The sequence below is a fragment of the Phyllobates terribilis genome, unplaced genomic scaffold (assembly GCF_046119375.1).
Source record: "Phyllobates terribilis strain yellow unplaced genomic scaffold, ASM4611937v1 Scaffold_11__3_contigs__length_659146591, whole genome shotgun sequence".
NCBI lineage: Eukaryota > Metazoa > Chordata > Amphibia > Anura > Dendrobatidae > Phyllobates > Phyllobates terribilis.
In genome coordinates, this window is record NW_027362771.1 from 279,067,078 (window position 1) to 279,091,836 (window position 24,759).

Genomic DNA, 24,759 nt, shown 5'->3' on the forward strand with positions numbered 1-24,759 from the left:
AAGTGTTATTATTTAGGGGCCACAAGCGATGCAGCTACAAAAATTGTCAGTGAGGTTACTCGTCCGATGAGTGCCCATGTTCCGACAAGCAAAATTTGTGACAAGCTAAAGAAAATCGACATTCAGATTTGTGAACTAAAATATGGTATGTATGAGGTCAAGCACTCAATGCAATGTGACTTAGCACTCTCTAGATGCATGTTGGTACATTTATAAACCAAATATTTAAAACTATTGCAAAATTATAGAGGAGAATGCAGAAGAATTTGCAATGGAAATCATTAAACAGCCTTAGATCCAGATTTTGATCACAATTTGACATTAAAGAGGTTGTCCATTATCATAACTCAATTACACCCAGGGCCGGCCTTAGCCTGAATAGTGCCCTGTGCAAAACTGCCCCTTAGTGCCCCCACCCTATTGATTTTTTTACCCAAATTCCTAGGACACAAACTTGGACATGAGCCTATTTATCTATTTTTTTTATATCCTACAAAAATTGATTTCTTCACATATATTGTACTATAAACTCCTCTGAATTTGTAGTGAGGAATCTGCACCTCAAATCCACATTAATTCCACAACATCTGAACTTACCCTTACTGGGGTATTTTATCTTGTGTATTTATGCTGTATCCATGGATATTACATAATGGATAGTATATGTGGATCTTCCAGATGGGACCCACATGTATATCGAGAATAAGGCACTGTTGCTTTTCGTGGAGAGGTGGTATAAATTCCTATACACATGAATGGGAATTCTGCTATCTCTTGGCTGAGAGTTGCGCATGTCATGGCCCAGTTGGTGGGATCCGCATCCCCTATATACCGTTCTACTATACAAGATGATGCATAATGTAGCTGGTGCCCTGCTCTGCATGTACTCAGGGCCAAACCTGAGTCAGTCACTGCAGAACCTCATAATACTCACCTCTGGTGCTACAGAACCTCATAATACCCTCCTCAGCTGTTGTAGAACCTCATAATACCCTCCTCAGCTGCTGTAGAACCTCATAATACACACCTCAGCTGCAGAAATTCATAATAGACACCTCAGTTGCTAACGCTGCATTAAACTGATAGCATGGCTTTCACCTAAGCTTCTGCAGAACCTCAACATATACCTCTGCTGCAGAACCTCATTATAATCACCTCAGCTACTACAGAACAACATAATACCGACCTCAGTTGCTATTGGACCTCATATTAGACACCTCAGCTGCTGCAGAACTTTATTATACACATCTCAGCTGCTGCGGAACCTCAAAATACACAACTCACCTGCTGTAGAACCTGATAATATGCACCTCAGCGCTGCATAATACACCTTATCGCTGCTCATAATACCACAGCTGCTGCAGAACCTCATATTAGACACCTCAGCTGTTATAGAACCTCATATTAGACACTTCAAATGCTGCAGAACCTCATATTAGACACTTCAGCTGTTACAAATCCTCATAATACACACCTCGTCTGCTGCAGAACCTCATCATTTACACCTCAGCTGCTGCAGAACAGCATAATACACATCTCGGCTGCTGCAGAACAACTTAATACACACCTTATCCGCTGCAAAACATAGTTCAGCCACTGTAAAACCTCATAATACACACTTCAGCCACTGCAGAACATACCTCAGCTGCATCAGAACACCATAATATACAGATGCTTTTCGCTAAATTAGAATATCATCAAAAAGTTAATTTATTTTCGTTCTTCAATACAAAAAGTGAAACTCATATATTATATAGAGTCAATACAAACAGAGTGATCTATTTCAAGTGTTTATTTCTGTTAATGTTGATGATTATGGCTTACAGCCAATGAAAATACAAAAGTCATTATCTCAGTAAATTAGAATACTTTATAACAACAGCTTGAAAACTGTTTTTAAAATCTGAAATGTTGGCCTACTGAAATGTATGTTCAGTAAATGCACTCAATACTTGGTCAGGGCTCCTTTTGCATCAATTACTGCATCAATGCGGTGTGGTATGGAGGCGATCAGCCTGTGGCACTGCTGAGGTGTTATGGAAGCCCAGGTTGCATTGATAGCAGCCTTAAGCTTGTCTACATTGTTGGGTCTGGTGTCTCTCATCTTCCTCTTGACAATACCCCATAGATTCTCTATGGGGTTAAGGTCAGGCGAGTTTGCTGGCCAATCAAGCACAGTGATACTGTTGTTTTTAAACCAGGTATTGGTACTTTTGGCAATGTGGACAGGTGCCAAGTCCTGCTGGAGAATGACATTTCAATCTCCAAAAAGCTTGTCTGCAGAGGGAAGCATGAAGTGCTCTAAAATTTCCTGGTAGACGGCTGCGCTGACTTTGGTCTTGATAAAACACAGTGGACCTACACCAGCAGATGACATGGCTCCCTAGACCATCACTGATTTTGGAAACTTCACACTAGACCTCAAGCAGCTTGGATTGTGGCCTCTCCACTCTTCCTCCAGACTCTGGGACCTTGATTTCCAAATGAAATGCAAAATTTACTTTCATCTGAAAACAACACATTGGACCACTGAGCAACTGTCCAGGTCTTTTTCTCCTTGGTCCAGGTAAGGCGCTTCTGGCATTGTCTATTGGTCATGAGTGCCTTGACACAAGGAATGTGACATTTGTAGCCCATGTCCTGGATACGTCTGTGTGTGGTGGCTCTTGAAGCAATGACTCCAGCAGCACTCCACTCCTTGTGAATCTCCACCAAATTTTTGAATGGCCTTTTCTTAACAATCCTTTCAAGGCTACGGTTATCCCGGTTGCTTGTGCACCTTTTCCTCCCACACTTTTTCCTTCCACTCAACTTCCCCATGATTGTGGAGCCTACTGAAACAGACTAGGGGACCTTTTTAAATGCTTAGGAAGCCTTTGCAGGTGCTTTTTGTTAATTATTTTAATTTACTGAGATAATGACTTTTGTGTTCTCATTGGCTGTAAGCCATAATCATCAACATTAACAGAAATAAACACTTGAAATAGATCACTATGTTTGTAATGACTCTATAAAATATGAGTTTCTCTTTTTGTATTGAAGAACTGAAATAAATTAACTTTTTGATGATATTCTAATTTAGTGAGAAGCACCTGTACATGTCAGCTCCAGCAGAACATTCCACAAAAGCTGCAGAGCATCAAAATACACTTCTCACCTGCTGGAGAACCTCATAATACACATCTCAGCTTCTGCAGAACCACATAATACATATCTCAGCTGGTAGAGAACCTCATTATACACTCCTCAGCTGCAGCAGGACATCATAATATGTACCTCAGCTGCTGCAGAACATCATAATACAAACCTTAACTGCTGCAGAACCTCAAAATACACACCGGCTGTAACGGGTCTGGGAAGCGGAACCTCTGAGCTACTATACAAGGGGGCGGTCCTTGTAAGGGAGCGGGTGGCGACCAGGGAAGACGGGCAGGCAGTCACAGCAGGTGACCGGGACAGTCTCTGAGTGAACGGGCTGGAGGTCACGGCAAGTGACCGGGGCAGTCTCTGGATGAACGGGCAGGAGATCACGGCAAGTGACCGGGGCAGTCTCTGGATGAACGGGCAGGAGGTCACGGCAAGTGACCGGGGCAGTCTCTGGATGAACGGGCAGGAGGTCACGGCAAGTGACCGGGGCAGTCTCTGGGTAAAGGGTAGGTACGACCTGTGATGGCAGAGCCTCCAGGTAGGCTAGCAGGCAGATGGTTGATTTGTGCTCCCAGGTGAGCAAGCGAGAGTCTCTGGAATGGCAGGTGGTCACAGCACGTGACGGCGGAGCCTCCAGGTAGGCTAGCAGGCAGGTAACAGGTGTGCGCTCCCAGGTGAGCGGCCAGGAGTCTCTGGAATGGCAGGTGGTCACAGCACGTGACGGCGGAGCCTCCAGGTAGGCTAGCAGGCAGGTAACAGGTGTGCGCTCCCAGGTGAGCGGGCAAGCTGGTCCATAGACAGACTGACAGGAGTTGGAGGGCAGACCGTCGGACCTCAGGCTAGCAGGCAGGTAGCAGAGGAGCGCTCCCAGGTGAGCGGGCAAGCTGGTCCTTAGACAGACTGACAGGAGTCGGTAGGCAGACCGTCGGACCTCAGGCTAGCAGGCAGGTAAGCAGAATATCAGGCAGGAATCAGACAGCAAACTGGCAGGAATCTGGCAGGTAGCTGGCAACGGGACCTGAGGGCTGAAGCAGAGTAGTGAACAGTGCAACAACATTGCTCGGGCACCTCCATTTTGGAGGAGGTGCCTTATATATGGTGAAGTCCTCCGGCCATTGGCCGGGGACTCCTTAGGATGACGCGCGCGGCCCCTTTAAGAGGGAGGGAGCGCGCGCCCTAAGCACAGTGGCCGGGAAGGAGCGCGCGCTGCCAGCAGAGCGGGAGGAGGACGCCGGGCTCGGAGCAGAGGGGTGAGGGGAACAGCGTCCCTGCCTAGCAGAGGGCAGGGACGCCGGCGCTACAGTGGCTCATCTGCTGCAGAAACTCACAATACATCTTAGCTGGTATTGTTGCATTAAATTAATAAAATTGCTTTTACAGTATTTCCACATTACATGTAATCTGCAGAAAGCAGTGACGCCATGTAACTTATGAGTCTTCCAATGTTATTCTGCCACAAGATAAGTCACCTGACAGCTGATTCCTAGACCACGAACCTCGGGCAGCATGAATCAGACTTTCGGTCCATTATTGCATTTGTGAATGTTTTACTGTGATGCTGCAGTGTTTCAGAGAATGATTAGCCCTAGAGGCCAGTCCTTGGAGTCTACTCTCTTCTCTGCTCCCCTAAACTGACAGGTGTCCCCCTGTGTTTGTAATTCGGCACATTGACATGCCGAGTCCTAAAGGTGTGTGGTGTGCAATATGCTCTCTATTAGGATTTCACTCCACTTTCCAATTTGTGCAGTTGTCACACGATCGCTCACATGCGATTTGCAGGCTTGTGGTCATGTGCTGACTGACGTCTCTTTCTGCTTCTCTCAGTGTTCTAATTTTCAATTGAGAGAAGCAGGAAAAAATGTCAGTCGGCACATGACCACAAGCCTGCAAATCGCATGTTAGCCATCACGTGACGACCACTCGAATCAGCAAGTAAAGCGAAATCCTTACAGAGCATATATTACACACCTTTAGGATTCTGTAGAAATATATGGCACTCCGTTAAGGAGAATGTGGTGCTCTAGTAGGGGTCCAGTTCATACAATTAGTGAGAGAAACTCAGCATTCGATTTTGCAGTACGTGAGCAAAAGAGTTTTAATGGAAATCCAAAACAATATAATGTCTCAGTCCTAATCCGGACCTTCGTCAGAACTGATTGCCGCAGTGCAGGGGATCATATGCAATATGTCAGCGGAGTGGAAGTGTGTCATAAATAACGCTATACCAAGGCGACTTATGATGCCTTGGACATGCAGAGTTTGTCTCACACCTTTAGGATTTGGTAATGTCAATGTGCAGAATTACATATATGTAAATTACAGCTATATTTTACACACATACACATTGCACTCTACACATGCCCTGCACCTACTCTACAGCCAGGGGCCTATCAGATGCCCACAGCAGCAGAGCACACTGGCTGTCATTATGCCTCTCAGAGACCCGCAGCTGGAGAGCAAGTGCAGGACAGGGAGACAGTGGCTCTCTGATCCGCAATGGTTTTCAAATGGAGGTGCATCCAAGGAAATAGCAATGGCTTCCCTAACTCATGGGCACGGTCGTTTCACCTCTGTATATATTACACCCTACACATGACTTATATATACAGTGGGTACGGAAAGTATTCAGACCCATTTAAATTTTTCACTCTTTGTTTCATTGCAGCCATTTGGTAAATTCTAAAAAGTTCATTTTTTTTTTCTCATTAAAGTACACTCTGTACCCCATGTTGATGTAAAAAAAAAAACAAAATAAAGACATTTTTGCAAATTTATTAAAAAAGAAAAACTGAAATATCACATGGTCATAAGTATTCAGACCCTTGGCTCAATATTCTGTAGAAGCACCCTTTTGAGCTAGTACAGCCATGAGTCTTCTTGGGAATGATGCAACAAGTTTTTCACACTTGGATTTGGGGACCCTCTGCCATTCTTCCTTGCAGATCCTCTCCAGTTCCGTCAGGTTGGATGGTAAACGTTGGTGGACAGCCATTTTCAGGTCTCTCCAGAGATGCTCAATTGGGTTTAGGTCAGGGCTCTGGCTGGGCCTGTCAAGAATGGTCACAGAGTTGTTCTGAAGTCACTCCTTTGTTATTTTAGCTGTGTGCTTAGGGTCATTGTCTTGTTGGAAGGTGAACCTTCTGCCAAGTCTGAGGTCCAGAGCACTCTGGAAGAGGTTTTCATCCAGGATATCTCTGTACTTGGCCGCATTCATGTTTCCTTCAATTGCAAGCAGCTGTCCTATCCCTGCAGCTGAAAAACGCCCCCATAGCATGATGCTGCCACCACCATATTTCACTGTTGGAATTGTATTGGGCAGGTGATGAGCAGTTCCTGGTTTTCTCCACACATACCGCTTAGAATTATCACCAAAAAGTTCTATCTTCGTCTCATCAGAACAGAGAATCTTATTTCTCATAGTCTGGGAGTCCTTCATGTATTTTTGAGCAAACTCTTTGCGGGCTTTCATATGTCTTGCACTGAGGAGAGGCTTCCATCGGGCCACTCTGCCATAAAGGCCCTACTGGTGGAGGGCTGCAGTGATAGTTGACTTTGTAGAACTTTCTCTCATCTCCCTACTGCATCTCTGGAACTCAGCCACAGTGATCTTGGGGTTCTTCTTTACCTCTCTCACCAAGGCTCTTCTCCCACCATTGCTCAGTTTGGCTGGACGGCCAGGTCTAGGAAAACTTCTGGTCGTCCCAAACTTCTTCCATTTAAGGATTATGGAGGCCACTGTGCTCTTAGGATTTTTGAGTAATGCAGAAATTCTTTTGTTACCTTGGCCAGATCTGTGCCTTGCACAATTCTGTCTCTAAGCTCATTGGGCAGTTCCTTTGAGCGTATGATTCTCATTTGGTCTGACATGCACGGTGAGCTGTGAGGTCTTATATAGACAGGTGTGTGCCTTTCTAAATCAAGTCTTATCAGTTTAATTAAACACAGCTGGACTCCAATGAAGGAGTAGAACCATCGCAGGGAGGATCACAAGGAAATGGACAGCATGTGACTTAAATATGAATGTCTGAGCAAAGGGTCTGAATACTTATAACCATCTGATATTTCAGTTTTTCTTTTTTAATAAATTTGCAAAGATTTCTACATTTCTGTTTTTTTTCAGTCAAGATGGGGTGCAGAGTGTACATTAATGAGAAAAAAATGAACTTTTTAGAATTTACCAAATGGCTGCAATGAAAGAGTGAAAAATGTAAAGGGGTCTGAATACTTTCCGTACCCACTGTGTGTGTGTGTGTGTGTGTGTGTGTGTGTGTGTGTGTGTGTGTGTGTGTGTGTGTGTGTGTGTGTGTGTGTGTGTGTGTGTGTGTGTGTGTGTGTGTGTCATGTGTAGGCATACAGTTGTGCTCAAAAGTTTACATAGCCCGGCAGAATTTTTCCTTTCTTGGCTTTTTTTCAGAGAATATGAATGATAACAAGAAAACTTTCTCCACTCATGGTTATTGGTTGGGTGAAGCCATTTATTATCAAACTACTGTTTTTTCTCTTTTTAAATCTTAATGACAACCAAAAACATCCAAATGACCCTGATCAAAAGTTCACATACCCCAGTTCTTAATACCGTGTATTGCCCCCTCTAACATCAATGACAGCTTGAAGTCTTTTGTGGTAGTTGTGGATGAGGTTCTTTATTTTCTCAGATGGTAAAGCTGCCCATTCTTCTTGGCAAAAAGCCTCCAGTTCCTGTAAATTCCTGGGCTGTCTAGCATGAACTGCGCGCTTGAGATCTCCTCAGAGTGGCTCAATGATATTGAGGTCAGGAAACGGAGATGGCCACTCCAGAACCTTCACTTTGTTCTGCTGTAGCCAATGACAGGTCGACTTGGCCTTGTGTTTTGGATCATTGTCATGTTGGAACGTTCAAGTATGTCCCATGCACAGCTTCCGGGCTGATGAGTGCAAATTTCCCTCCAGTATTTGCTGATAATGTGCTGCATTCATCTTTCCTTCAACTTTTACCAAGTTTCCTGTGCATTTGTAGCTCACACATCCCCAAAATATCAGCGATCCACCTCTGTGTTTTTCTGTAGGAATGGTGTTCCTTATGTGACACCCCAGGGGTCTGGTTGCCACAGTAATAGAGATATTACGTCAGAGAGCAGGTGGGAGGTCTCTTGGTCAGGAATCCTATGCATGCCACACCTCCTGCCCAGTCCTGGGAGGGGAAGAACTTCCCCTATAAAAAGCTGGGGCTGAGGCAGGGTTAGTGAGAAGAGTAGAGCTGAGAAGAAGAGAAGCAGCTATAGAAAAGAGAGATCAGGAGCTCTGGGGAAGTCGTGCTAAAAGGAATCAGGGGCTGGCAGCTGTAGAGCTCGCCCTGATTGAAGAGTTACCACCGGACCCGGAGTCCGAGGCTGTGGGGGCTAATCCTTACCCAGCAGCACCACACGGTACACTCAGGGATGTGGGCTACTTTTACCCGCCTCTAGCAAGGTAGCCAGAAGAGTACAATTAGTTGGGGAGGCCTACAACTCCGCCTGGCCAGGGGAGATCCCATCTGCTCAAAGACTGACCAGGCCCCGATCGCTAGCCAGTACTCCGGGAGGGTCTATCTTTATCACCAGTAAAGACCCTGAACTACACCGCATCGTCTCTGAGTGGTTCCTGCTACCCCCATCATCCACGTCGGCTGCCCTGAGGCCATACCCCTCCCGTTGGGGGTTATACCATCTACGCTGCACAATCGTACCACCGGCCTCAGCGGTCTACCCTGCAGCGGCAGCTCCATAGCTGCATTCAACGGGTGGCGTAGTCGTCCAACATCTACTGCTAATACTCAGCCACACAGTTTGACTCCCTGGGCACGGACCGGGTCACCGCCACGAAACTACTACCTCCAACAGGCCCGGCTCCGGGTAGTCCCCGCGTGCGCAACGCTACACTAAGTAGGCCCAGGGGCGCGTCAACTTTTGGCGTAGTCGGCAGGATCTCGTGCCCGCAACCACCGGGTACTGCGTGCCTGAAAAAGACTGTTCAAACTTACCAGTGGTGAAGATTCCCGCCATCCGTGGAGGTTTCCCGCCATCCGGCGCCATCTTCTACCTTCTTCCCGCCATCCGCGAAGTTTTCCCGCCATCCGGCGCCATCTTCTGCCTTCTTCCCGCCCTCCGTGGAGTTTTCCCGCCGTTGGACGCCATCTTGAAGACGCCGCGCGGGAAGAAGAGGGGCGTGGACTCTGAAAGCGCGCGAGAACTGAAGCCCCACCTCACGTCCGGACGTTGCGTAAGGTCCTGGAAGGAGCCCAGCAGACGCCGACGTCACAGGAGCGCGACGGACTCGACCCTGACGATCCACTGCGGAGCCGCGGCCTACGGAAGAGGATCATCGCAAGGTAGGCCACGGTCCACTAGGGGGGAGAAAGATGTCGGATACGGAGGAGAGCTTCACTGCCTCAACCCCCGCCAGCGCCACTGCTGCTGCAGTCATGCCTTTCACCATGCCCTATATCCCGGGAGCAGCCTGGCTACCCCAGTACTCAGGGGAGTCACATACCCTGAATGACTTTAAAGAAAAGCTGGATAGCCTCTTCCAGGTGTACCCCCTCACAGAGGAGCAAAAAGTGAGCATCCTGGTGGCCCAACTAACCGGGGCAGCCCAAAGGGAGGTAAAGTCCTGGCCACCTGGGAGGAGGACTGTCGCAGGGATACTAACCCGGCTGAGGGACACCTTTGATACCCGCACCTCAGCCGAGATTAAGCTTAGATTCTATGGGTGCAAGCAGCGAGCACATGAGAGTATAAGGGACTATGCACTAAACCTACATGAGGCCCTGAGAGCCATTAAGCAGACCGACCCTGACGGCGTGGGAAATGAGGACAGGCTGTTGACCGAACAATTTATAGAGGGACTATATTGCAATGCCCACCGAACCCAGTTGCGGGCAATGGCCTTACAGGATCCTCATCTGGACTTTGCACAGTTCAAGGACAGAGCCATCCGGGTGCTCCGAGAACCGGCACCGGGTGGCGTGGTGACCCACAGGCGCCCTACTACCGCTTACCACCAGGAGGCGGCGCCCTTGTCGACAGGGCCTGTGGGAGCTGACACGCAGGCTTTGAACAATGACCCGGCTCCGGACCTGCACCATCAGGTCCAAGAGCTAGCTAAAAGCGTTGCTGCGCTAACCCGAACTGTGCAGTCTTTACAGGTTTCCACTCCAGGGAAGATCCAGCTGGCATCCGGACCGGAGGACATCCCGTGGCGTCGACCAAGGAGGACCCCACCGGCCAGAGGAAGACCCAGCGACCGATACAACAAGGACGGACAACCCATCTGCCGCCGCTGCAATCAACCCGGACATATGGCAAGGTACTGTCCTTTAAACTGGCACAACCTGGGGTAGAGGGCCAACCCCCAGGAATAAGATCACCAGGCCCATTGAACTGGCGTGACAAATATGTGGGAGGACGTCCAGTCTTGCCTGTGGTACTGGATGGCATTCCTATGAGTGCCCTACTTGACACCGGGTCACAGGTCACCACCATCCCGTACGTGCTCTTTAAGCAGTACTGGAATGACTCGGATATAACCCGCTACCCTGACGACGACTTGAGTATCATCGCCAGCAATGGTCAACCCGTGCCACAGATCGGATTCAAAGAGGTGACCATTAAAATCGGTAGAGTCGAACTGGCAGCACAGGGACTGATCATTGTAGACATTGACAAGCGCGAGAGTCACCCAAAGATAACTCTAGGAACTAATGTGATTGAAAATTGTCTTGCAGAGGTGATTTTCATTTTACAGCAGGTTGCCAAGAACGCCAGCTCCGGCCAGCAGCGAGTGCTCCAAAAAGAGATCCGGGCACTGATGCGACGGCAACAGGTGGAACTCTCCGGTGGTGAGATTGGTAGCGTAAGAATGTGTGACCCTTTCCCTATTGCCATGCCCCCGAAAAGTGAAATGATGATTTGGTGCCGGGCAGCTATTGGTCTGAGAGGTAGAGATTACCAGGCCATGGTAGAACCAGTCTACTCAGACAGTAGGCCCACCATTTTGACAGCACGGGGGGTAGTTGATGTACGCCATGGGAGGGTACCCGTTCGCATAATAAATATTGGGAAAAGGGAAGTATACCTGCCCCGGTATGCTACGCTAGCCAAATTATATACTATCAACCAAAATTCTATACAGTCTGTGGAACCCTTGCCTCCATCTCATCCGGAGGAAGGTAACGGCTCTGAGAAAATAATGGAGGATTGGTGTCAACAACTACATTTGGGTACTGACTCCACTCCCTCCCACCAGAAACAGGGAGTCTACCGGGTGGTTCGAGAGTACGAGAGAGTGTTTAGTAAACACCCGTTAGACTTCGGGCGAGTAAAGGGGGTAGAACACCACATCCCCACGGGAGACCATCCTCCCATAAAGGAGAGATACCGACCCGTATCCCCTGCACACTACCAACACGCCAAGGGGATGCTTAGAGACATGAAGGAGGCTGGGGCAATCAAGGATAGCTGTAGCCCCTGGGCAGCTCCACTAGTCTTGGTCAAAAAGAAAGACAACACCATGAGAATGTGTGTAGATTACCGGAAAATAAACCGTATCACACACAAAGATGCGTACCCCTTACCAAGAATAGAGGAGTCTTTGGCTGCTTTAAAATCTGCTAACTTCTTCTCCACCTTGGATCTCACTAGCGGGTACTGGCAGGTTCCTGTAGCAGAGGCGGACCGGGAGAAGACCGCATTCACCACCCCGATGGGACTTAGAGAGTTTACCTGCATGCCGTTCGGACTCTGCAATGCACCAGGAACCTTCCAGCGATTGATGGAATGCTGTCTGGGACACCGAAACTTTGAGACGGTCCTGTTATACCTGGACGATGTCATCGTCTATTCCAAGACCTACGAGGACCACCTGAAACACCTGGCGGAAGTGTTCGAAGCTCTGGCAAGTTACGGCCTAAAGGTGAAACCCTCCAAGTGTCACCTCCTGAAGCCAAAGGTGCAGTACCTGGGACACGTGGTGAGTGCTGACGGAGTGGCTCCCGACCCTGATAAGATCACCGCAATTAAGGAATGGCCAAGCCCCTCCAGCGTAAAGGAAGTGAGGCAGTTCCTCGGGTTGGTAGGCTACTACCGAAGATTCATTCCCGGTTTCACCAAAAAGGCAACTCCTATGCAGGACCTCCTGATAGGCCAGTCCAGGAAGGCCAAGAACCAGAAGCCGCCCTTCAGATGGGAGAAGCTGGAAGAAGAGTCTTTCCGCCAGCTGAAGATGGCCCTCACGGGGGATGAAATCCTGGCGTACCCGGATTATAGCCAGCCCTTTATCCTCTACACCGACGCCAGTAACATCGGGCTAGGAGCCGTACTATCCCAGATCCAGCAGGGGAAAGAACGGGTAATTGCTTACGCCAGCCGAAAACTGCGACCCACCGAAAGAAACCCTGAGAATTACAGCTCATTTAAGCTAGAGTTCCTGGCAGTGGTGTGGGCAGTCACCGAACGCTTTAAGCACTACCTCGCTTCTTCCCGGTTCACCGTGTACACGGATAACAACCCGTTGACACACCTGGACACTGCAAGACTCGGTGCCCTAGAGCAGAGATGGATGGCCCGCTTGTCCAACTATGAGTTTACAATCAAATACCGGGCAGGACGTTCCAATACCAACGCAGACGCCCTGTCCAGGATGCCAAACCTACCGGACGTAGGGGAAGATTCAGAGGAACTGGAAGAAGTTGAGCTCCCCGCGTTCCACAGTCATGGGACTATCCAGTATTCCCACCGTGTAAGGAGTAAGCAATCCGCTACGTTCAACCTATTACCTCATTACAACTGGGCGGAGACGCAAGACAGTGACTCTGCCGTCCGACTGGTAAAGGAGATGCTGACTCGGCCAGATGCACGCCTTGACCCAGACGCTCCGGAGGAAGCCAAGCAACTGTGGGCTGAGAAGAGTCGACTGTTCCTTTACAAGGGAAAGTTGTGCCGCAGAATGGTTAACTCCCGGACGCATGAACTAATCTGGCAAGTAGTGGTGCCAAGAAGAGACGCAGCTATGGTGATGGAGGCATACCACGACGGAGCTGGGCATTTCGGATGGAAGAAGCTGGAGTTCCTGCTGCGCGGGCGGTTCCATTGGGTAGGCATGAGAGGAACCATCGAGAGGTGGTGCAGAGACTGTGGCCCATGCAACTTAAGAAGGAGGGACCGTGCCAGCCAGAAGACTCCCCTGCGGTCCATCATCACCAGACAGCCGTTGGAACTGGTAGCCTTGGATCATGTAAAGCTGACCCCAAGCAGAAGTGGCTACGTCTACGCATTAACCATCGTGGATCACTACTCCCGGTTCTTGGTTGTCGTCCCCGTCAAGGACTTAACGGCTCACACAGCAGCTAGAGCCTTCCAGCAGCACTTCTGCCGTCCGCATGGATACCCGGAGCAGGTGCTGACGGACCAGGGGCCTGCCTTTGAAGCGGAGGTCTTCCAGGAGTTCTGCACCCTGTATGGATGCCGGAAGATAAGAACAACACCCTATCACCCGCAAACTAATGGACTTTGTGAGAAAATGAACCAGGTGGTGATAGATCTCCTGAAAACATTGCCCCTGGAGGAACGCAGTCTGTGGCCTGAAAAGCTGCCCGACCTGGTGGACCTATACAACCACATCCCTGTAGGTTCCACCAACTGTACCCCGGCTTACCTAATGAGGGCAAGACCTGGTAAGCTTCCTGTTGATCTGGAGATGGGAGTCCTGACACCCGAGGACACTTCACCAGAAGCAGACTGGGACACAGAGAGGCAGCAGCAGTACCGGAAAGTACAGGAGAGCGTGGAGCGAAGTCTCTGTCAAGCTAGGGAAAGACAAGAGAAAACTTACAACCAGTATGCTCCCGCTGTTCCCCTGGTGCCCGGAGAGCAGGTCTTGAAGAGGAAAAGACGGCTCCACAAGTTGGACGACCAGTGGGAGAAGGACCCGTACACCGTACTGCCCTCAAGCCACGACAACCCAAAGATCTGTACAATCAGTAAAGACGGAGGGGAAACCACAGCCATTGTATCCCGGGATCACCTGAAGAAGTGTCCTGAACAGCTACGGAACCCTGAAGAGGAACAAGAGGACCCTCGACCCGTAGAGGAAAGGGAAGATATGGTTAGTACTGTGCTCGGAGACTTCCCTCGGTCTTGGACTCAAGTCAATGGTGCTGTTGTGGTACCCGTCCTCACGTTCCTCCAACCAGCATCCCAAGTGCCTACGGAGACGCAGGTAGAACTGGAAGAACAGCCGGTCCAGGAGGCAGAAGGCCCCACACAAGCAGACCAGGAAAATCAACCCTCTGCTTATAGTGAGCCTGCCATACCCCTAGTGAGCCAAAGAGTCCGTAGACGGCTGCCCAGTTTACCCTTGACAGCTCCTATACCCTGTAGCTCAGGACCAATCAACCAGCTCCGTAGGTCCACTAGGGTCACTAGAGGCCAGCTGCCCATACGGTGGAGGATCTAAAATGTTCAAGCTATTTTATTAATGTTTACCTGTTTATTGTTGCTTGTGTATAATTATGTGTTTCTAGTTATTTATAGGAGTCTTTGGTGGATTTACCGGGAATCCTTTGTGTATATAGTTGGAGCGTAACCCAGGACGGACTGAAAGACTGTTAAGGACTCGGGGCAGGACAGACCCCTACCTGGTTACGTCTCCCTGTGTTGGTGAAATGGACACCCTTGTTTTCTTGAAAAACTGCACCCGGTTGCGGACACGCCGTGACCATCCTAATGTTTTTCTTTATTGCGTTGTTTCTGTTTGTAATTTGTTATGTTACAAAAATATGTTTAGTCCCGGAGTACTAAATTTTACTAGGGGGGAATGTGACACCCCAGGGGTCTGGTTGCCACAGTAATAGAGATATTACGTCTGAGAGCAGGTGGGAGGTCTCTTGGTCAGGAATCCTATGCATGCCACACCTCCTGCCCAGTCCTGGGAGGGGAAGAACTTCCCCTATAAAAAGCTGGGGCTGAGGCAGGGTTAGTGAGCAGAGTAGAGCTGAGAAGAAGAGAAGCAGCTATAGGAAAGAGATCAGGAGCTCTGGGGAAGTCGTGCTAAAAGGAATCAGGGGCTGGCAGCTGTAGAGCTCGCCCTGATTGAAGAGTTACCACCGGACCCGGAGTCCGAGGCTGTGGGGGCTAATCCTTACCCAGCAGCAGAAACCGACACCGGCAGGGGATTTCAGGTCCTCTGGCCAAGAAACCCGAAGGCACGGTCACACGCGTGGGACCAGCACCGCCGTCGTGGAGCGGAAGCCACTAGAAGGCCCCGAGTCACCGGCCATACGGGTGAGCACCACACGGTACACTCAGGGACGTGGGCTACTTTTACCCGCCTCTAGCAAGGTAGCCAGAAGTGTACAATTAGTTGGGGAGGCCTACAACTCCGCCTGGCCAGGGGAGATCCCATCTGCTCAAAGACTGACCAGGCCCCGATCGCTAGCCAGTACTCCGGGAGGGTCTATCTTTATCACCAGTAAAGACCCTGAACTACACCGCATCGTCTCTGAGTGGTTCCTGCGACCCCCATCATCCACGTCGGCTGCCCTGAGGCCATACCCCTCCCGTTGGGGGTTATACCATCTACGCTGCACAATCGTACCACCGGCCTCAGCGGTCTACCCTGCAGCGGCAGCTCCATAGCTGCATTCAACGGGTGGCGTAGTCGTCCAACATCTACTGCTAATACTTAGCCACACAGTTTGACTCCCTGGGCACGGACCGGGTCACCGCCACGAAACTACTACCCCCAACAGGCCCGGCTCCGGGTAGTCCCCGCGTGCGCAACGCTACACTAAGTAGGCCCAGGGGCGCGTCACTTACATCATAGGCCTTGTTGACCTCTCTACAAATGTAACGTTTATGGTTGTGGCCAAAAAGTTACATTTTGGTCTAATCACTCCAAATTACCTTGTTCCAGAAGTTTTGAGTCTTGTCTCTGTGCTGTTTGGCGTATTGTAGGCGAGATACATTGTGGCATTTGCGCAGTAATGGTTTTCTTCTGGCGACTCGACCATGCAGCCCATTTTTCTTCAAGCGCATCCTTATTGTGCATCTTGAAACAGCCACACCACTAGTTTTCAGAGAGTCCTGAATGTCAGCTGATGTTATTTGTGGGTTTTTCTTTGCATCCCGAACAATTTTCCTGGCAGTTGTGGCCGAAATCTTTGTTGGTCTACCTGACCGTGGTTTGGTTTATACAGAGCCCCTGATTTTCCATTTGTTAATCACAGTTTAAACGCTGGTGACTGGCATTATCAATTCCTTGGATATTTTTTTGTATCCCTTTCCTATATTATACAGTTCAACTACCTTTTCCTGTAGATCCGTTGACAGTTCTTTTGCTTTCCCCATGACTCACAATCCAGAAACAACAGTGGCTGGATGAAAGATGCAAGAGTCTGTCTGGATCTCAGAAACTCACTCAGCTTTTATGCACACACACTGATTACAAGCAAACAGGCGAGGATGTTATCTTTAGTATCCATTGAAACCCATTTGTGTCAAATTCTGTGCATGTTATTAGGCCAAAATCACCAGGGTATGTGAACTTTTGATCAGGGTCATTTGGATGTTTTTGGTTGTCATTAAGATTTAAAAAGAGAAAACACAGTAGTTTGACAATAAATGGCTTTACCCAACCAATAACCATGAGTGGAGAAAAAGTTTTTTTGCTATCATTCATATTCTCTGAAACAAGGCTAAGAAAGGAAAAATTCTGCGGGGATATGTAAACTTTTGAGCACAACTGTATATATATATATATATATATATATATATATATATATATATATATATATATATATATATATATATATATATATATATATATATATATATATATATATATATATATATATATATATATACTGTCCGGTCTAAAATGATAAGTCTGCAGTCACTCTGACTGCAGACGTGTGAATCTTCCCAGCGCGCGCACTAAAGATAGCACAGATCGGCAGACAGGCAGATTGGTAGATAGATAAATATGGTATAGGTAGATATAAGATAGATAGATACTGTCATGGTCAAAAGTGTTGGCACCCTTGAAATTTGTTCCAGAAAATGAAGTATTTCTCCCAGAAAAATGATTGCAATTACAGATGTTTTATAAGGCTATGTGCCCACGATGCAGAAATGCTCAGGCTTTTTCCTGAGCGCTTCTGCATCTCCCTGGCAGAAAAAACACATGCGGATTGTACATGCGGATTGTACATGCGTTTTCCTGCCAGGGACATGCGGAAGTGAAGCGTTCTTCACTTGCATTTCCGCATGCGGGTTGACAAGCGCTTTCCAAGCGATTTTAGCATCACTTGGAAAGTGCTTGTCAACTTGGTCACACTATATAAATCCATGCAACCGGCATGTATTTATATAGTGTGATCCGAGAGAATGATTAAAAATAAAAAAATAAATGTATACTTACCCTCCGATGGCCCCCGCAGTCTTGATTTCCTCCGTCCTGGCTGCTGGCAGCGGTAGAGTGACGGACCTGCCGACGTCAGCGTTGCGTGACCCGTCACATGACTGACGTCAGCGCAGGTCCTTCATTCCATCGCGAACTGCTGCCAAGCAAGGAGGAGCGCACCGCGGGCCGCCAGAAGGTAAGTATATATTTATTTTTTATTTTATTCTTCTTTTTACAGTTTTCAATGGTACCCAGGTCCGGAGGAGAGTCTCCTCTCCTCTAGACCTGGGTACCATCCGCACATTAAAACGCATGGAATGTGCATCTACATATACAGTGATGCTTAATCCATGCGATCTAATGCAAGTCAATGGCGGTGAAAACGCAGCGTTTCCGCAAAATAATTGGTAGTGCTGCTTTTTTTTCCGCAATGATGATCCGCAGCGGAAATTTCCGCAGCATGTGCACAGCACATGCGGATTATCATTGGGGAGCATGGCAGGCCTTCTACCATGCGTTTTTTAAGCGTTTCTGCAGCGTTTTTGCCGCTGCGGAAACGCTTAAAAAACGCATCGTGGGCACACAGCCTTATACACATATTTATTTCCTTTGTGTGTATTGGAACACAAAAAAACTGGAAAAAAGGAAAATTGGACATAATTTCTCATAAAACCCCAAAAATGGTCTGGACAAAATTTTTGGTACCCTCAACTTAATATTTGGTTGCCCACCCTTTGGAATAAATAACTACAATCAATCGCTTCCTATAACCATCAACAAGCTTCTTACATCTCTCAACTGGAATTTTGGATCACTCTTCTTTTGCAAACTGCTCCAGGTCTCTCATACTTGAAGGGTGCCTTCTCCCAACTGCAATTTTAAGATCTCTCCACAGGTTTTCAATTTAATTTAGATCTGGACTCATTGCTGGCGACTTCAGAAATCTCCAGCACTTTGTTTCTCTGTTTTTTTTTTGTGTTGTTCCAATACACACAAAGGAAATAAACATGTGTATAACAAAACATGTCTAATTGCAATAATTTTCTGGAAATACTTTATTTCCTGGAACAATTTCAAGGGTGTCAACACTTTTGGCCATCCCTGTAGATAGATATATATATTAAAAAAAAAAGATGAATCCGCACAAGGTAAAACAAAAAGCAGATGATAGGTGCCAGCCTGCAGGTTATAGCCCAGTAACCTAATAATATAAGTATAAAAAAGCAGGAGAAATGCTTCATTTTCTGAAAAATTTTCCAGGGTGCCAACACTTTTTGTCAAGACTGTATACTAAAAAAGTTCTTTGAAGAGAAGACCATGTCACATGGGTATGTTTTATTACACCTACGATATCTCATATTCTGTTGTAAAAAAAATGGCATAGTAATTAATATAGAAACTGGAAGGACTCAGAGGAGAAAGATGCCGGGCCTAAAAGTAAATCCACATCTGACATTTCTCAAAAAATAATATTATAAGAACTGAATGAAAGAGAGATGTATAATATTAATTGTGGGTGGGTCCATACATCTTGAAAAAGCCCTCCTGTGAAAGATAGAAATACGAAGTAAGTACAAAAAAGTATTTAAAAACACCAATTACAACTTCTAAGAACATCCTGATGCACCAACAACCTCTGAGAGTCCATTTGGTCTCATTATTTTGAGGGTATGTGTCCATCTCAACTCCTTTAATTTTAGAATACATCTTCTATCACCTCCACATATCAATGGGGCAACCTAATCAATAATCTGAAAACGGAGATGTTTCGAATCCACAAAATGTTTATGGACTGGGAGGTCCATCCTTTTTTGTCTCATAGTATATCTATGATGATTTAGGCATGTTCCAAATTCAGTGTCATCTCCCCTACATAATAAAGGCTACAAAGGCAATATAAAAGAGAGAAAACAAAGTTGTCAAAGTTGCATGTCAAAAATGCTTAAATCCTAATTCCTTACGTGTATGATGTGAGTGTCGAAAACTGCTACCTTTAACCATCAGCGTGCAATTGACACAAGAAAAGCATGGAAAACAGACCACTTTTGGTGGAGAAATGTAAGATTGTATGTCACGCTTAGAGCTGTCTACATCAGAAGAGACTAATTTATCAGTCAGACTTGGAGAACGCCTTTATCAAAATAGGGGAGGTTTTTGTAATTCGGGGAAATAGGAACAGTGATCAGTGTTTGTGAATTATTGAAGCTATGTTAATACTTGTATCATTATAAGTGGAAAAATGGAATCTGTTTGTTGATACTGTTTCAAATTTATATCCATCTTTGTAACTTGTCTCTATACAAATCCTCAACCTTCTTCCTTTGTTTTAGGCTATGGTCACACCATCAGTATGTGGTCAGTATTTTGCATCAGTATTTGTAAGCCAAAATAATCAGAGGAAAAGTATAATAGAAACACGTCACCACTTCTGTAATTATCACCCACTCCTGGTTCTGGCTTACCAATACTGATGTAAAATACTGACCAAATACTGATATTGTGACCGTAGCCTTAAAGTAAGACCCTGTGGATAGGTGACTGCTCTTGTAGCGTAATAATTAGTTTTTTTTTGTAGGTCGATTTAAAATAGAGATTAGTTGTAATGTTGTCCTGTGTATAACAGTGATTTGTGAAAGTATTCATCCTTTTGGCTTTTTACCTATTTTTTACATTACAACCTGTGTTTAAATATTTTTGTAATCCGGTTTGTGTGTGATGCATCAGCACTAAATAGTCTAAGTTGGTGAAGTGAAGTGAGAAAAATATAGGCATAAATTTAATTTATGTGATCAAATAACTAAAAATTGGCATATGCATATGTATTCACCCCTTCTGCGATGAAGCCACTGAAAAATTCTGGTACAAGTATTTACCTTCATAAATCACATGCTTAGTGAAAGAAGTCCACCTGTGTGTAATCTAATTGTCACATGGTCTGTCAGTATATACACACCTTTTCTGAAAGGTCACAGAGGCTGCAACACCATTAGGCAAGAGGCAGCACTAACCAAACAACACCATAAAGATCAAGGAGATCTCCAAACAAGTCAGGGACAAAGGTGTTGAGAAGCACAAGTCAGGGTTGGGTTATAAAAAAATATTGCAATCTTTGATGATCCCCAGATCACCATCAAATTCATTATCATCAAATGGAAAGAACATGGTACCACAACAGACCTGCCAAGAGAGGGCCGCCTATCAAAACTCTCAGCCCGGGCAAGGAGGGCATTAATCAGAGTGGCAGCACAGAGACCAAAGATAACCCTGAAGGAGCTGCAGAGTTCCAAAGCAGAGACTGGAGTATCTGTCCATACAACCACAATAAGTTGTACACTCCATAGAGGTGGCCTTTATGTAAGAGTGGGCAGAAAAAAGCCTTTACTTACACACACAAATTGTAAGGCTCGATTTAAGTTTGCCAAAAGACATGTGGGAGATTCCCCAAATGTATGGACGAGACCAAAATTTAACTTTTTGGCTACCAAGGTAAACGCTATGTTGGGCGCCAAACCAACACAGATCATCACTCTAAGAACACCATCACCCACAGTGAAACATGGTGGTGGCCGCTACATGCTTTAGGGATGTTTTTGGCAGCAGGGACAGGAAAATGGTTCGAGTCGAGGGGAAGATGGATGGTGCAAAATACAGGGATATTCTTGAGCAAAACCAGTTTCAGCCTGTCAGTGATTTGAGACTGGGACGAAGGTTCACCTTCCAACAAGACAATGACCCAAAGAATACTGCTAAAGCAACACTCCAGTGGTTTAAAGGGAAATGTGTACATTTTTTGGAGTGGCCAAGTCAAAGCCCAGACCTTAATCCAACTGAGAATCTGTGGTCAGACTTTTTGACTTGAGGAATGGGCAAAACCCCCCTTGACAAGATGTGGAAAGGTCTTAGAGACTTATCCAAAGTGACTTGCAGCTGTAATTACTGCAAAAGGAGGCTCTAGAAAGTACTGACTTTAGGGGGATGAATAGTTATGCACACTGAAGTTTTCAGTTATTTTGTCCTATTTGCTGTTTGCTTTACGATAAAAGAAAACCAAATGTTTACAGTTGTAGTCATGCTCTTTACATGAACTGATGCAAGCCCTCAAATAAAAACTGTGAAATTCGAGGTTGTGAGGTAGCAAAACACAAAAAAATGGCAAGGGGTTGGTGGTGGGGATAGTGAATACTTTCGCAAGCCACTGTGCATAACATTGTTCTCGGCAGCACAGGTCCTGTTTATACCAGATGATGTGCTGCCAAGAGCAATGATCTTTAGAGCAAATTAAAAGATAATTTCACCCGATGAACGAGCATTTTGCTTGCCTTCAGGAGATCATCAGCTTGTTTACATTACATGATCATCGTCAAATGAGCATTCTTTGGAATGCTTGTTTCACGATAATGGTGCAGTGTAAACTTCTTTTGTTATCTCTGAATGATCTAATGAGGCATATGGAGGTGGGTTGTCTTGAGACAACCAATTGACTAGTTGGTGTTCTCTTCAGAAATATTTGATAGATAATTTGCATGTGCCATATGACATCATTTCTAAATATGTTCTCCTAACCTTATATATTATGTTACTTAGAGAAGGAGATAGATCTAAACTCTGTGGACCTGGCTAAGATGAAGGTGGCAGACTTGAAGAAGATACTAGACCGATGGGGAGAAGCATGCGTAGCCTGCATAGAGAAAACTGACTATATACAACTCGTAAAGGAGCTGACTCCAAAGTATGCTGTAAAATGCCAAAAGGCAGATCTCTGAAACCTACATTAGGAAATATGCCATTGAAAGACAAAATCTGGACCGGTTAACGTTTCTGTACCTAAATTAAATCAATTCATACTGACATTTTACGTGTAATTTTCTTTATTAGAGTAGTTGTGGATTTTAAGATGTTGATTCTTTATTTTAATAGTGAAAACCTTAGGTTGAGATATTTATTAGACTGAAAATGATCTAAAATGATCTGGCAATTCTGAATGTGTATGCTTCCTTCAGTCTCCTAAAACAGAAAATTGAGTCTGGCTTAGGGATGGGCGAACCTGAACGGTAACGTTCGGGGTCCGTACTGGACACCTAGTGTCTGTATATGGACCCCGAGCACAGACTTCTCCTGGAAGTCTGTGTTACTGTTCGGGTTCGGCAGCCCGAATAAAATTTGTTGAAAGGCTGCAGCGCAGCCAATCAACAAGCTTTTCCGGTGTGGGCACTGATGATGTATTGTAAGCTTGTGAGCTAGGCCCTCACTTTTCTTGGTATCTGTTGATTTATGTGAATGTAAAGTGCTGTGGAATATGTTGCTGCTATAGAAATAAAAATTATTATTATGTATGAATGTACTGATGATGGTCCTGGTGATGTATTAATGTAGATGTTGTAATCGACTGAGCAAGCATATGGGAGTGTTGGCTGAAAGGCTGTCCGCTGAATGATCGGCTGAAGCATAGTTCGGCCGACAGTCATCCAATGTGTATGGCCGGCCTTAGGGTATGTGCACACAATGTCTTTTAGATTTCTGCAAACTGCAAATTTTTCAGGCAGAAATCACTTCTGTACACAACAGCATTTTTTTTGTCCTGAAGCAACTTTTTTTTTGCTTCTTTTCAGTTGTCTTAAAAGAAACTCAAAAGCCTAAACATATGCGCTTGCAAGTCATTTTTACATTGCATATGTTCATTCTGTTCGGATTTATTTAGTGCTTTTTCAGGCAGGTTCCAGGTGCCAAACACATTCTCATCTGCTTCTCATCCATTTCTCTTCATTTTCTATTGAGAGAAGCAGATGAGAATGTGTTTGGCAAATCACATACTTAAGGTTACGTGACAACTGCTTGAACCGCCTAGTAAAGCCAAATCCGAACATTACACTCTGTTAGTAGTCACACTGGCATGTAACACGGCCGAATGCTATCCCATGTTTTATCAGATACCACTCGGACCAATGTTTTACTATGGGACAGTGCAGATCTACCTTTTTTTTTATTCTACAGACTAATTTGGTCTGTGAAAAAAAAAATCTCAGCATGCTGCGAGTGGCTCCGGAAATTCAGATCACACGCACTAATACAAGTCTATGGGTGCGTGTGAAACATCAGATTGCCCTCAGATGTGATCCGAGTGCAATCTGATTTCCGCAGACACAGACAATGGAAAAGATGGAGAAATTAAGTTCTAAGTCTTCTCCACACCTGGGCTGCCATTCTCTCATGCGAGAGAATTGAAATCACAGTAAAATGACACTTGGCACAGAGTTTGAGCAGAGAGCCATTACAATAATCAAACCGATTCTCTGAGCGTTTAATGACCACATTAACCACATTAAAAAAAAATTAAAGGGGTTGTCCAGTCAGGAGATATTAATGACCATTCCACTGGATAAGTCATCAATGTGAGATCTGTGGTGTTCCAACACTCAGTACCCCTCCTAATCACCTGTTAGGGTATGTGCCCATGATCAGGAGCCGCTGCGGCCCCGACGCTGCAGAATAGACGCACCACTTCCGCCCTCATTATGCAAATAAGCGGCCCCAATTTTTTTTTTTTTCACATGCGGATTTTCCTCATTGATGCAAGTCTATTGGGAAAGTCCATATGCGGACTCGCAAGAGAAATTGACATGCTGCGGTCCTGAAACACCGCCGCATGTCAGTTTCTGCGGGTGAGCCGCAGGTGCACAGAGACGCATAGTGGACATGGGATTTCTTGAAATATGCTGTAACATCTGGACGCTGCTGGTCTGACATTGCATAAACCCACAACTTCAAACCTGCATCAGCTCCTGACCGTGTGCACGTACCCTTATTTTTTATGGCAGCTGACAGAGGTAAACACGCTGAATGGAGCTGCTTAGCGCCTCAGAAACGCTTCTATTCCAACACCCGGTAGCAGCCAAAACACATTCAGAGAATTTACCTCCTGCAGGTGCCATAACAAAAAACATCTGATCATTGGAGGTGCTGAGGGTCAGACTCCTACGAATCTCATATTAATTACTTTTCTGGTGGCGAGGTCATTAATATTTCCTGACTGGACAAACCCTTTAACTTGGGTTATGTTTACATGGACTGTCAGGCAGGACTAGATGACCACCAACTCGTAGTCCTTTAGCGATTGGTGGTTGTTTATTAGCCTGTGTACACTGGGTGACTATGGTAAACGATGCTCATCCCTATCACCTACAGATGCTGACTACAGCA

The 24,759-nt window shown here is 46.1% G+C and overlaps 1 protein-coding gene across 1 annotated transcript in view; it reads left to right on the forward strand.

Moving 5' to 3' along the window:
- The window catches only part of CDNF (cerebral dopamine neurotrophic factor), a 53,422-nt gene extending 30,955 nt beyond the window's left edge, over positions 1-22,467 (forward strand). The window contains exons 3-4 of the mRNA XM_073652357.1: positions 4-145; positions 22,147-22,467. Coding sequence (XP_073508458.1) covers positions 4-145; positions 22,147-22,325 — 321 coding nt within the window. The 3' untranslated portion in view covers positions 22,326-22,467. The remainder of the gene's footprint in view (positions 1-3; positions 146-22,146) is intronic.
- The last annotated feature ends 2,292 nt before the right edge of the window (positions 22,468-24,759 follow it).